Genomic DNA, 14,532 nt, shown 5'->3' with positions numbered 1-14,532 from the left:
GTGGCAGCCGATTGGCTGCCGCCGTGGGCGGTGAATATTAATGAGCTAGGGGGAATCCCCGCTACTCGAGGGGGCTGACGGCAGCCCCGCGAGATTGTTGATGGGTCGAGAGCCCGCAACCCCACCCCCTCTCTAAATAAGCATAATATAACTAATGATTTTCTTAAATTATTGGGGGGGCGGAGCCCCCCCAAACGAATTTTTGAGGGGGCTCAGGCCCCCTCAGGCCCCATGGAGTCGGCGCCTATGTTCCTACCCCAGCCTAGAAAATGGCCCACAGGGCAACCCTATACGTCTACTCGGAAGTAAGCTCATTGAGTTTAATGGGACTTACTCTCAGGTAAGTGGGTGCAGGATTGGAGCCTAAATGTTGTCTCTCAACATCTGAAGAGCACAACCAGATCGTTTGCCCATTGCTTTGCGATTCCTGATTCCTGGCAGGCAGTAATAGCTGTGGGCTGTCCATGAGAGAATTTCAGGAGGTGCTGATTTTCTTTGCCTTGCATGACACAAGTTGCCCTTCTAAAATCCCCTGAAAATGGAGGGGCTCTACTGCACTGCAAGGGGTTGGACTAGATGACCTTTGGGTGCCTTCCAACCCTACCATTCAGTAATTCTACAATGCAACAGATCACCCTAATGCAGATATAGCAGCCAACCCAATTTAATATCGCAGCTCCAGACCACGTCAGTTTAAAAGCAGTTTCAGAACAGTTTCAGTTTCAGAACCCTTTTAAATGTGTGTGGCGGGTGGAACTATTAGTTTCTTATTGTTCTTATTTTTACTCTGCATTCTGTATTTTTTATATTGTATTTTTATGTTGTGAACCGCCCTGATATCTACAAATGAAGGGTGCTATGTAAATTCAATAAACAATAATAATAATACATTCAGGGACTAGTTGACCTCCATTTGCTGTCTGCTACAGCTTTCCCCAACAAGCACTGACTTGCACCTGAGGCTAATTTTAGTTCCTTCCTTTTTCCCTCCAGAGTTTGCATTTAGCACAAGGTGTGTTTGGGTTCCTCGTTACCTGAGTCAGGTGAGAGTGGACTTTGGGGGTGGGATATAAAGGTTTGCAGAGAACAGTCGTGTTTGTTGCTGGATTTCTTGAAGAAGCAAAATGGGGCTTGGGGCAAACTTGGCTGTTGTCTTGCTCTGCTGGGGGGTTGCTGCTTATGACCCCTGGCAGTTTGCTCCGAGGAACTCAATTTGGAGAACTGCCAGGCCCGTGTCCCCTGCTCCCTCCTGGCCTGAGTCCTCTCCCTGGGCTTGGGTTGATGCTTCCCAGGTGAGAGCGCTGTCCTACTTCGCTCCTGTGGCTGTGCAGTGTGGAGAGGCCCAAGTGGTAGTAACCGTGAACAGGGACCTGTTTGGGACTGGAAGGCTTATCCAGGCAACGGACCTCAGCCTGGGATCTTCGGGCTGCCACTACACCTCCTATGATGCTGCCAAGGATGTAGTGATCTTTGATGTTGGGCTCCATCAGTGTGGCAGCATCCTACAGGTAACTCTGTATTAATTACCTATGTTGACCTATCCTATGCATGCTTCTGCATTTGTTTCCAGGCTAGTTAAATGGCTTGGCCTGGGGTCCAGTTAAGAGGCCTAATCCTTACCCTTCAGGTTATTGTGACACTGGCTACCCTGGGTTCTTTGAAACTACAATAGGTTCTGTGAAATGCTGAGATCCTGAAAAGTTTAAACCTGGGGGTAGGAACGTGGTGCCCTCTCGGATGTCTTCACATGTGAACTGAATCAAATTCTTCCTCCATTCCTTGTTGCTCCTCCTCCTCTGCATCACCTGAGGGCTAGTCCTGAGGTTTGCCCTTTTTTAATCTTTGGATTCAGCCAACAGCTGTTTCACTTTGTGCAGTTGCTTGTTAGCAGGCTTTGGCATGCAAATTTGAAAGGGAGAATGTAAACTGCACAAGGCTTTCTAGCTACTGAAATCTAGATAAAGGTAAAGGGACCTCTGACTGTTAAGTCCAGTTGCGGACGACTCTGGGGTTGCGGCGCTCATCTCACTTTATTGGCCAAGGGAGCCGGCGTACAGCTTCCAGGTCATGTGGCCAGCATGACTAAGCCGCTTGCGGCGAACCAGAGCAGAGCACGGAAACGCCGTTTACCTTCCCGCCGGAGCGGTACCTATTTATCTACTTGCGCTTGACGTGCTTTCGAACTGCTAGGCTGGCAGGAGCAGGGACAGAGCAACAGGAGCTCACCCCGTCGCCGGGATTCGAAGCCCTAGCCTCTGTGGTTTAGACCACAGTGCCACCCGCGTCCCTGAAATCTAGATAAAAGGACTGTATTAGGAGACTTAGATTAGGCTCTGTGGATCATTATCTGTCTGAAGCATTCTGGCCTGACATCCTTCCCAACGGACTCCTTACACATCCTTGGTCCAGGTGTTTGTAAACAGTAGCTGAAACAATCTCAAAAGTCCTCTTGCACAAAAATTCCCTCCTGCTTTTATTTTAATATTTTATACTGCAACTTCATTTTTAAAAAAATCAAATTGATTTACAACAGTTGGATAGATACAAAGTCACAAATCACCAGCTGACTTTTACAGAACATTCTTAATTTTTCTGCATTAGCCTGGAAAGTTTTCAGCAAATGTTTGTTTTCCAACTAGGACATCTTCTGAATTGCTATTAGCAGAGCATTTCACAGGACTGGGCCAATGACACAAAATGCTTGGTTTCTCCCAAGTGTTCATTTTTCAGCAAGCCAGTTTTTTTCTAGGGAGGGAGAGGGATTTTTATTTGTTGCTATTGTTGGACATTTGGTAGTCAAACTTTCTCTAATCCACTGCAAAGCACCTAGACAATCTTCCTTTTAAAAAAATAAATATTTCCAAAACTGAAAAAATAAAAACTACAAACATCAAATTCAACATCCATATTCATTTTCTAACATAAACCTATTACATAATTAACTAAATTAAAATATACCTAATTACTCTAAACTTCTCTTTGCTGTATACAAATATAACAGTTAAAAATTTTATATTAAAGCTTTTATATTATAAATATTTCAAATTCCCCTATACCCCCGTTCCCCTTAACCCATGTGTGATCTTTTTTTTCCTTCTTCCGTCTTGTTGTGTTATAATTTAATCATTGTTCAGCTGGTTCTTTTATTATTTCCTTGCTTACCCCTGCACGTTTTACACGTTATCTATTAATATTCCAGTTCCGGAACCATATTTTTTCATGCATTCCTTCACTCCCTCCCACTCTTTAATTATTCTGATTTGAATGGCCTCTAATAGTTGCCGTCATTTTTGCCATTCTAATAACGATGGTACCAGCATCTAGACAATTTTCCTAAAGCTCCTGCAGTACATCTGCCCAGCTGTGGTCTTAAATTATCCTTGGACTAAAAGTACACAATGAGGCTCAATGGGTCGTCTTGCATTCCCTCTTCCAGATGACTCCAGAATCCCTGGTCTACAGCATAAGCTTATACTATAAGCCTAGTCCCAGCGCCAATGCAGTTGTCATGCGAACCAGCCCAGCTGAAGTCCCTATTGAATGTCACTATCCAAGGTGAGTTGGGGAGATGGCGGCAATGGCAGGCACTTAGGAGCCGTTCACATGCACAGCAGGGCAGTGGCTCCCAAATATTTTTGGGCTACACCCCCCCCCCCCGGTTGCATAAACTCATTCCTAGTGCCCCTACCATACCCTTTGCACGACCCACTAAGGAAGATTTTAAAAAGGTAAAGGACCACTGACAGTTATGTCCAGTCGCGAACAACTCTGGGGTTGCGGCGCTCATCTCGCTTTGAGCTGAAGGAGCAGGCGTTTGTCCACAGACAGTTTTTCCAGGTCATGTGGCCAGCATGACTAAGCCGCTTCTGGCGAAACCAGAGCAGTGCACGGAAATGCCGTTTACCTTCCTGCTGGAGTGGTACCTATTTATCTACTCGCAGTTTGACGTGCTTTTGAACTGCTAGGTTGGCAGGAGCTGGGACTGAACAAAGAGAGCTCACCCGGTTGCGGGGATTCGAACTGCCGACCTTCTAATCTGCAAACCCTAGGCTCAGTGGTTTAGACCACAGCGCCACCCGCGTCCCTGGTCTAAGGAAGATAATAATGCAATAATAGTTACGATTATGAATTTTTATTGCTCATTTCTTCAAAATCCAATTAAAACTTTCATTAATTCAGCAAAAGTGATGAACTTGATCCAGTGATAACAGCTATACAAGGTCTAGTAGTCATTTGACCACTTTGAGAACCACATAGCGTGTTCTGACTAGCAGAGAGCACGTGTTGCGGTTGGGGAGCAGGCCACCATCATGATTAGGCAAAATTGGAGATCCCAAGCTAGTAGGGGGTTAAATTGGGTTGCTGGGGATTTTTCGGTGTTGCTAATTTGGAGGAGGAGTCAGAGTCTATAAATTGAGGAGTAGGACTAGGGGACGTCCTCTTGGCCGTTTTGCATCGGATCACCCGCCCCCCTCCCTTTTATAGGGTGGTTCTTGGGTTCATTTGACCTTGCTATGCCTGTCATGGGGTCGTTCGCCTTTGAGCGGGGGCCTGGTAGGAATTTTGCCATTTGGCTGATTGGCTGTTGCCATTTGGTTTTTGCTTACTGCGTAGCAAATCGTCACAACTTGTAAGGTTGGCGGTTAGGCATTGGTTAAATTGGTGCTTGGAGGGGTAAGGTGCCTATCCCTCCAAATGATGCGAATGGGAATTCCGTTAAAGGAATCCAGGGGCTTGCCATTCTTTCGTCCTTGTCCGTGGTGCCGGGCTTGGGCCGTGCAAGCCCCACCGGAACATGAGGGTGAGAGGTGTTGGACTGCATTTAAAAAGGTAAAGGTACCCCTGCCCGTACGGGCCAGTCTTGCCAGACTCTAGGGTTGTGCGCCCATCTCACTCAAGAGGCCGGGGGCCAGCGCTGTCCGAAGACACTTCCGGGTCACGTGGCCAGCGTGACATCGCTGCTCTGTCGAGCCAGAGCCGCACACGGAAACGCCGTTTACCTTCCCGCTAGTAAGCGGTCCCTATTTATCTACTTGCACCCAAGGGTGCTTTCGAACTGCTAGGTTGGCAGGCGCTGGGACCGAGCAACGGGAGCGCACCCCGCCACGGGGATTCGAACCGCCGACCTTTCGATCAGCAAGTCCTAGGCACTGAGGCTTTAACCCACAGAGCCACCCGCATCCCTGTTGGACTGTTGGACTGCATTTACCCAGCCTCATTTCTCCCCAATACTTGTTTCCCACGCTGGCTTCCGGTGGTGCCCGGAAGTTTCAGCTCTGTCCTCGGGGGCAAGGACAGATAGTCATAACCAATGCCTAAGCAACCACTCACATTTTCTGTATTTTAATAAAGTTGTGGCCAAAAATTATGCCAAAAACCTTAAACAAAAATGAACGTGTGCTGTGTGAATTTTTGGGGGGTGGCACTGCGGAACTCAACACGCAACTATAGGGGCCTTTCACCTTATTCATTTCTCTTTCCAGGAGAAGCAACGTGAGCAGCGACGCCATCAAGCCAACTTGGGCTCCCTTCAGCTCCACCATTTCTGCAGAACACAGGCTGGGCTTCTCCTTGCGCTTAATGAATGGTACTTGAAAATTACAAAACAGGCCATTAGCCCAGTATAGGGTGGCAGCACTAGGCAGGGCCCACTGCTGAGGCAAGGGAGTTTGGGGGCAGGAGGCACTTTCACCTTTTTCCAAGCAAGCACCAGGCAGCTGGATCTGGCCACCCTAAATGTATCTGCAGCATCCCTAGCCGAGCACCACTCTGTGGGAATCAAAAGAGGGTAGCTAGACAGTGCTGCCCAGGGCTAATGGGTCCAGTGACCATAGCCAGGCAAGCCTGCCAGCTGGGCCAAGCAGGGGCCACTAACACCAAAGGAGCCCCTGAAAGCTGGCAGTGCTATGGCCATCTAGTCCTAACTTCCTGTTGGTTTTTCACCCGGTCACTTGTTTGTGATGGGTTCTACCTATTCTGCCCCTGAGGGGTGTCTGGATCTGGGGGTGTCTTTTTTTTTATATAAGATATTTATTAAACTTTTTCCAAAAACAGACATAAATTTACACAATAGAGAAAATAAGAACAAAGAATTACAAGAATCAAGAAGAAAAAAAGAGAGATAACATCAAAAATAGAAAAGAGATAAAAAGAAAAATACAGGTGTTATCAAAAATGCATAGAAAATACATACAAAATACAAACAACAAAATAGCTAAGAAAAAAAGTTTAAAAACAAATCCAGTTTTCAATATGTATAAACTCATTTGCTTATTTTCTTGACTTCCTCACACCTCCCCTTTTTGTATTCCCATTTATATAATCTATTCAGCAAATCCTTACCATCTTTCATTAATCTTTACTTTAAATCTTAACCTATTATAACAATATATTTTCATCCATTATCATTCCGTATTTACATATTCTTGTTAATCTTGTTACCAATACCACTTGTTTTCAATCCAACATCATTTTAACATTCATTAATTATACAGTATTTCTGCAAGTAGTCTTTAAATTTCTTCCAATCTTCTTCCACCGACTCTTCTCCCAGGTCTCAGATTCTGCCAGTCATTTCTGCCAATTCCATGTAGTCTATCACCTTCGTCTGCCACTCTGGATCTGGGGGGTGTCTAATGTGGTTAATTGAACTGCAAGCCATTGGCCTCTGTGAAGTGTAACTTTATTTGGCAATCTTTATTTTTAAAAAATATTTTTCGCTGCAGGCCTTCCTTTCTTTTAGACTCCCCCTTGAAACTTTGCTCCTGAATAGCCTTGTTTTTTTGCTTCACCTTAAATACTTGCCGCCTTTTCCTCTGTTCCTGGTTTTGATCAATGCAGCTGACATACTACCTACTTTTGTTCCTTTTTCAATTTAAATACAATTCAAATGTTGTTAATTGAGCAGTTTTTCATAGCTTTGAGCCTTGTTATGCTGTATCCTCTCCCCCACACAAATCATGGAAACTGGAGGTGACTCCTCATAGAGCTACAATTCCCTGCACCCTTAAACTACAGTTCCCAGGATTGGGGGTGTGTGTGTGCTTTAAATGTAATAAATAAAGGCCTGGGACAAGAGTTTATCTTCTGATAAACAAGAGTTTAAATTTTAGGTGCAGATGTGACCGTAATCTTTTTAGAGCTTAGAAATATTTCTGTTTTATACATTGTATTATTAAGGATATAAAGAGAACCTGCTGGTTCAGGCCAAGGGCCCACCTAGTCCTGCTCTCACAGTAGCCAACTAGATGCTGGTGGGATACTAGGGATGAAAGACCTTCCCTTTTGTTCCTTGTGATCCTGGGAGCAGTCAGAAGTCGTTTCAAAGAGTCAACTGACAGCAGTAAAATAATCATTTATTTTGCCATGACAAAAAAGGTTCAGACAGGCTAATGCTCATTGCCTGCCCTGCCTGCCCTCTCTGGGCTCGCCAGCCTTTTTATACCCTCTAGGATGGATGCTCATTTGATTTCCAAGAAAACATGTGATTTACGAGAAATGGCATAGAATTTAGCTTTCGTTTCTCCATATTTGGACTAACTTCCTCATTTCACGTATTTCCAGTCCCTCCCTCCCTCCTGTTTCAGGAGTCGGCATAGCAACCCGTTCTCTCTCTTCGCCTGAGCCACCTACAGCCCTCTCTCACAGCCCAGAGTTTATTGTTTAAACACAGAAGAGTTTATTTATTGTTTTATGGCCTTGTAGTAATCTTGACACCTCCCTGCAAAGAGAACAAACTGGCCTTTGTTCTGTTACAGACATTAATGAAGGAAGGAAGAAGCTTCAGGGATAAAAGGCAAAAGGCAGCGTTGGATATAAAAAAGGAAATAATATACTATAAAATAATAGTCTTATGGCCCTTCAGGGAGCTAAACATGAGTCCAAGAGCCCTCTCTCTCCCTCCAGCAACTGATATTGCTGCCTCTGACTAAGGAGGCAGAGCCTAGCCATTGCTGCTCATCGAAGCCATTGATAGGCCTCTCCTCCTCCATGAATTTGCCTGGTCTGCCCCGCAGAGGACCTCTAAGGTCCATGAATAATCTTAGTTTAGAGGTCCCGTGCCCTAAAGAAGTCAAACTATCCTCCACCAGGGCCTTCTCAGTGATGGCTCCGACCTGGTGGAATGCTCTGTCCCAGGAGACTAGAGCCCTTCAGGATTTAACCTCCTTCCATCAGACCTGTAAGACAGAGCTATTCCGCCTGGCCTTTAATTTGAATTCAGCCTGATCTTTTATTTCCCTTCTCTTCCCTCCCCCTCCCCTTTTATGAAGATTACCCACTCTGAGACCCCACTGCTAATTCTCCCCTGGCCTCCTCGCTGGCCCAAGTAGGACCAATTCACCCAGCTAGCCCTGGGGATTATCTAATGCTTATTTCCCCTAAATTGATTTCTGAATTTTGAATTTTATTGTTGTTCATGTTTTTATACTGTGTTTTATGCTGCTTTTACAATTAAGTGTTTTAAATTTGTTGTTAGCCGCCCGGAGCCCTGTTTTTGAACTGGGAAGGGTGGGGTATAAATAAAAATTTATTATTATTATTATTATCCTCTTTTAAAGCCCTCCAAATTGGTGGCCATCACTGCCTCTTGTGGGAGGGAGTTCCGTAGTCTAACTCTTTGCTGCCATGATGATGCATCCTTGGACAGGACAAGCCAGGGCTGAGGTCTGTGCTGGATAGCTTTATTTCCCTCTAGGTAAGATTCTGCAACTCTCTTGTCTTTCAGATGACTGGAGCGCTGAGAGAGCTTCCGGCACGTACCAGCTGGGAGACGTGATGTACATCCAGGCTGACGTGAACGCAGAGAACCACCTTCCTCTGAGACTGTTTGTCAACCACTGTGTCGCCACGCTGAGCCCAAGCAGGGACGCCACTCCCCGATATCCCATCATTGACCACAATGGGTAGGAGCTCTCTAGGGTCGTCCCTGCCAGTCGCTACGCCCTTGGGCAGGCCAGCGGCTGCGAGGGAGAAGGGACAAAGAGCAGAACGGGGAAGCCATGTGGGCAGAGCTACGCCTGCAGGCCACCAGTTCCTCACCCCTAGACTAAGACAGCCAGGAACCTCATGTTACAGGAAGTACAGTGGTACCTCGGGTTACAGATGCTTCAGGTTACAGACTCCACTAACCCAGAAATGGTACTTCAGGTTAAGAACTTTGCTTCAGGATGAGAACAGAAATTGTGCTCCAGTGGCACGGCGGCAGCAGGAGGCCCCCTTAGCTAAAGTGGTGCTTCAGGTTAAGAACAGTTTCAGGTTAAGAACGGACCTCTGGAACGAATTAAGTTCTTAACCCGAGGTACCACTGTACTGCTGACAGCTAGGGATGGGCGGAGGGGTTGATTCTGTTTGCATTTAAATGCAAATCTGGCGAGCTTGCTTTTCCTGAAACAAGACATCCTTTGAGAACTTCACTATTCTCTGAATTTTAGAGTGCAATTATCCATCTCCATGTGTAAGAAATGCATGTAAAGTGTGAATAAAAATACATATGTTTGGAGGAATTAACATACATAATACCAGGAGAAATTGCTCTGCAGAAACATGTATACTAATGGAAAATGGATACAAAAGCATATATTTAATAGGAGAAATTGACACTAAAATCTGGCAATTTTTCATGAGGTGTTGTTTTTTTTAAAAAAAGCTTGCAAACTGATGTGAAAATGTGAATGGCACTTAAGACAGCCTTTCATTTTCTTCCTTCCTTCCTTCCCCTTTCCTTTCCTTGTGTTTTAGCTGCCTTGTTGATGGGAGGTCAGATTCCAGCTCAGCCTTTGTGTCTCCAAGGCTCAAGGAGGATTTGCTCCAGTTCACGGTGGACGTTTTCAGATTTACAGGACATCCTCAAGAGCTGGTGAGAAGCCTCGTCTTGCACAGCCTTCCTTGAACTGAAGCCTAGAATGTCTAATGAAGTTTTTTTGTCTACTTGGCTTCTCACCCAGTGAGAAGTGTTCACCCAGTGCTTTTCAAACTGCACTGGCTCCTGGTGGAGTACAGGGTCAGATTTAAGGTGCTGCTTTTGACCTTTCAAGCCTTTCACGGCCTAGGACCCTCGTACCTACAGGACCGCCTCTCCTGGTATGCCCCACGGAGAGCCTCAAGGTCCATAAATAGCAACACCCGAGAGGTCCCTGGCCCTAAGGAAGTTAGATGGCTTCAACCAGAGCCAGGGCCTTCTCAACACTGGCTCCAGCCTGGTGGAACACTCTGCCTCATGAGACCAGGGCCCTGCAGGATCTGATTTCTTTCTGCAGGGCCTGTAAGACAGAGTTGTGCCACCTGGCCTTTGGCTTGGAGCCAATTTGATTCCCTCCCCCTCTTTCTTTTTTCCTTTCCTTCTCCTCTTGCGATGAGGCTACATTTTAATATTTTAATGTTTCAATATTTTAATGTTGTATTTTAATTTTGTTTTTTTAAGTTGTATTCATTCAACTTGTTTTTATTATTGCTTGTAAGCCGCTCTGAGCCCAGCCTTGGCTGGGGAGGGTGGGGTATAAATAAAAATTACTATTATTATTATTATTATTATTATTATTATTATTATTATTCAGATCTACATCACTTGCCACCTGAAAGTGACTGCAGCCAGCCAGGCCCCTGATCCTGAAAACAAGGCTTGCTCCTTCAACCAAGCTAATAACATGTGAGTGAGCCAGCATGGACTTCCTCTGGACTCTCCTTCGGTGGTTTTTAAAGAGAGCTTGGGTGGCCACCCGTCAGGGATGTTTCAGATGTGATTCGTGCAGGGGCTTGGACTAGATGAACCGTCCAATTCTACAGTTCTATGATTCTATGTTAATAGCCCTAGCCAAGCCTGCCAATGACCTTTCTATAGGACTAAATAGTTGGCTGTCAAAGAAGCAACTAGCTAGTGATGTTTCCTGTTTTTTGTTGTTTTTTGAATTTGCATTTTTTTTATTTGTTAACATTCTTATATTACATCGGTAAATATTACATTACAGGACTTACTATAATTTCCAACATGCATACAAAAATTATATAAAAATTTTATATACCTAGAAAGAAAATGAAACAAAAAAAAGAACAAAGGGGAAAAAACAATTTCCCCCCAAAATCATATACATACCAACACTAGTGATGTTTCCAGAAGCTTCCCTCCAACCCACCCAACATCATTTTTAAAATTTCATTCCATTTGTTATATTTTCCATGCCATTTTTCGCTCAAGTCTCAAAGCATCTTACATTACAGCACTCATAATCTCACTATGCAGAAATTGTGGTGCGGCGTCTAACAAAGTTATGTTGAGTATTTGACCTTGTTGCCCAAGCAAACCAATTCTGCAGGTAACAGAGGCCTTTCTCTTCCTTTTCCCCATCCCTCCAGGTGGATTCCAGTTGAGGGTACCCAGGGGATCTGCACCTGCTGTGAGACTGGGCACTGTGGTGTCACTGGAGGGCAGCCGAGGAGCGTCAACCCCTGGGATAGGTGGGCAAGAGGAAGGAGATCTGGCAGAGATGTATCCACTAAGCATGGTGCGTTCCATCCATGTTGGCGGGGGAGCCAATCTGTTCTGTGCAGGGGTCTCCAAATGAGGGGGGTGAGGCTGACCTACTGATGGGTAAGTTTAACCTTGTTCAAAATGCAGGTAAAATGGTGAAGGAACTGGAGACTGACGTGATGATTGGCCCTATTTTCGTCCGTGATGCATACATGGGCTCAAGGAGTCTTTCGGCCCAGCAAAGTGAAACCACGGAATCTCCAGAAGAACATGGTGGTACCTCCTCCTGCTCCTCCTTTTTTAGTAGTAGTAAATATTTCAAGAATGCAGGTGAGGGCAGAGTGAGAATTTGATTCAGGAATCTAGCTACCAAATTAGAATAAAATTCTGGGGCCAGTGATAGTAACGTGTGATTAGTTAGGGATGGCTTCTTTTTGCACTGAAAGGTTTGTAACTGGATAGCTTGTCTGGAAACAAGGAATTGGGTCACAGCATGAGAATAAGTGATGCTCCAGACTGTGTTTTGGGGGCTGCATTCTAGGCAAAAGCATTCAGGGTGAGATTTTGGGGCTTTGAGCTGGAGGGTCTCCCCTCCTCCTGGCTTACCATATTTTTCGCTCTATAGGACACACTTTTTCCCCTCCAAAAATTAAGGGGAAATGTGTGTGCGTCCTGTGGAGCGAATGCAGGCTCCTTGGCTTCAGCGATAGCAACGCGAAGCCTCCGAAGCGCAGAGGGCGCGCTCCCTCCACACTCCGGAGGCTACGCGTAGCTTTCGCTGAAGCCTGGAGAGAGGGGTCGGTGTGCACCGACCCATCTCACTCTCCAGGCTTCAGGGATAGCCGCCTGAAGCCTTTGGAGCGCAGCAGGAACTCGCACTGTGCTCCGAAGGCTTCGGGTTCCTTTTGCTGAAGCTGGGAGAGCAAGACTCTCCTGGCTTCAGCAGAGAGGGAGAGCTGTGCAGCGCCCCTTCAGCTAAATGGGAGGAGAAATGGAAGGGGCTCCGTTTCTCCTGCCGCTTCACTGAAGGGGCACTGAGCAGAGGGGGGGAGTTTTTTTTCTTGTCCTCCCCCTCTAAAACAAGGTGCGTCCTATGGTCAGGTGCGTCCTATAGAGCGAAAAATGCGGTAATCCTTCTCCCCCATCATAAATCTGCTATGCTTAGAACTTCCAGGGGCTTCCTTTAGGAAGAGACTGCTGGAGGCTTGCAGGTATTTGTGTTGTATTTACAAAAACATGCAAGTTGGATATAAGCAGAGAGAACCAAGAGCCCACTCCTTTCACATCAGATCTTTTACGGGGGGGGGGGGGAGCCAGTGCTCTAAGATGCTTACAGCAAGTCTAACACTGACCAAAAATGTAAGTTAGATTGCAGCATGAAGCCCTCCAGGTTTACTTGGAGGCAAGTTCCCTAAATCAATACAGTGGTACCTCGGGTTACAGACGCTTCAGGTTACATATGCTTCAGGTTACAGACTCCACTAACCCAGAAATAGTACCTTGGGTTAAGAACTTTGCTTCAGGATGAGAACAGAAATCGTGCTCCGGCAGCGCAGAGGCAGCTGGAGGCCCGATTAGCTAAAGTGGTACCTCAGGTTAAGAACAGACCACAAGAATGAATTAAGTTCTTAACCCAAGGTATCACTGTAGTAAAAGAGCTTGCAGCCTTATGACAGCTTTGATGTAAGTTGAACTTGTTCTCTTTCTCTCTCCCCCCCCCCCCATTTGCAGGATTCCTCTCAGCGCCTGGGCTGCTGGCTGGACTCGTCTTGATGTCTCTGGCTTTGCTTCTCGCTCTGATTACTTTTGGGGTCCCTCTGCTCAAAAAGTGCCGGGGGTCCCCTTAAAATGTAATGTAATACGTATCTCACTGTGGAAAAAAACTAAATAAAGAGATACAAATGGCTTTCTTTCTTGCTTCCTTCCACCTTTAAATGAGAAAGAGGGTAATAAGGGCTGGTGACTATATATGGGGGGAAATTATATATGATATATATAAAGCCTGAGTTGCGTCACTTTGCACTTTTTACAGTGAGAGGTGAATCTTTGCTGTTGATGATGGGATTTGGGGAATCGGGCTTTTTGGCAGGGTAGGGTATGTTTGGGGTTGCACTTGCTTCTCTAAAAATAAAATTCAAAATCTAAAACATTTTTAAATACAAGCAAATAAGTCTCACCTACAAGCCTGGTTTGATATGTATGTCCCTCTTTCCCTTCCTCAAAGATCTGGGCAATTTGCATGAGGGTTCTACTCACTTATCCTCACAATACCTTTGCTGTGGTGTTTGTTAAGATAACAGTGTGGCTAGTCCTGATTGAGGCCACCCGAGTTCCAAGGAGTGGGGATCTGCAACCTTCTCTCTGTTCCAACAGATACTGGGGGGCTAGAACCTCGGGTCTTTCACACTGAGACCCAGTTTCTCCCTCCTTACATCCCTTGCTTTAAAAAAACCCACACACAATTGTTTTACTTTGCTAACAACGGAGCTGGGTGCTCTGCAAAGCCTGAGAGGGTCCAGGCACTTGCCGTCTTAATTTGCCCAAGCAAATTTGTGTCCAGGGCCTATGTCCTGAGTTGTTTTTAAGTAACCAGCAATGTGATTCCTGTACTGCATGGGGCTGGACTAAATGGCTGTTTCCCCCCTTCCAATTCTGCAATTCTACCCCTGGGGTCCAGTATTCTAACCATGGCAAATGACGGACTCTCCTGCAGACAGAATCAACATCTCCATCTGGAACAAGAAATATTACTTAGCTTAACTCGCTCAGCCCCTGTGCATGTTTACTTGAGAGTACAACACACACCACAACTTGGCCTTTGTTATTCTCACCCATATGCAACTGTGCCCTTGCTTTTGTTGTTTAGTCGTTTAGTCGTGTCTGACTCTTTGTGACCCCATGGACCAGAGCATGCCAGGCACTCCTGTCTTCCACTGCCTCCCGCAGTTTGGTCAAACTCATGCTGGTAGCTTCAAGAACACTGTCCAAAAATCTCATCCTCTGTCATCCCCTTCTCCTTGTGCCCTCCATTTTCCCCAACATCAGGGTCTTTTCCAGGGAGTCTTCTC

The 14,532-nt window shown here is 45.7% G+C and overlaps 1 protein-coding gene across 2 annotated transcripts; it reads left to right on the top strand.

Annotated features, from left to right (window-relative positions):
- Positions 1-255: 255 nt before the first annotated feature.
- On the top strand, positions 256-13,370 carry LOC114604651 (zona pellucida sperm-binding protein 3-like). Of its 2 annotated transcripts, none has more exons than XM_077934452.1 (9): positions 256-1,508; positions 3,437-3,555; positions 5,484-5,587; positions 8,726-8,903; positions 9,739-9,856; positions 10,554-10,645; positions 11,350-11,498; positions 11,612-11,737; positions 13,196-13,370. In XM_077934452.1, exons 1-9 carry the CDS (start codon positions 1,125-1,127, stop codon positions 13,309-13,311), a joined length of 1,386 nt encoding a protein of 461 aa, XP_077790578.1. In that variant the 5' UTR covers positions 256-1,124; the 3' UTR covers positions 13,312-13,370. The 2 variants fall into 2 exon arrangements, with proteins under 2 accessions (XP_077790578.1, XP_028600818.2); XM_028744985.2 differs by having other exon boundaries at positions 11,612-11,740.
- Positions 13,371-14,532: the final 1,162 nt, after the last annotated feature.

Source organism: Podarcis muralis, chromosome 9 (genome assembly GCF_964188315.1).
Source record: "Podarcis muralis chromosome 9, rPodMur119.hap1.1, whole genome shotgun sequence".
NCBI lineage: Eukaryota > Metazoa > Chordata > Lepidosauria > Squamata > Lacertidae > Podarcis > Podarcis muralis.
This window is presented reverse-complemented; position numbering and strand designations above follow the sequence as displayed.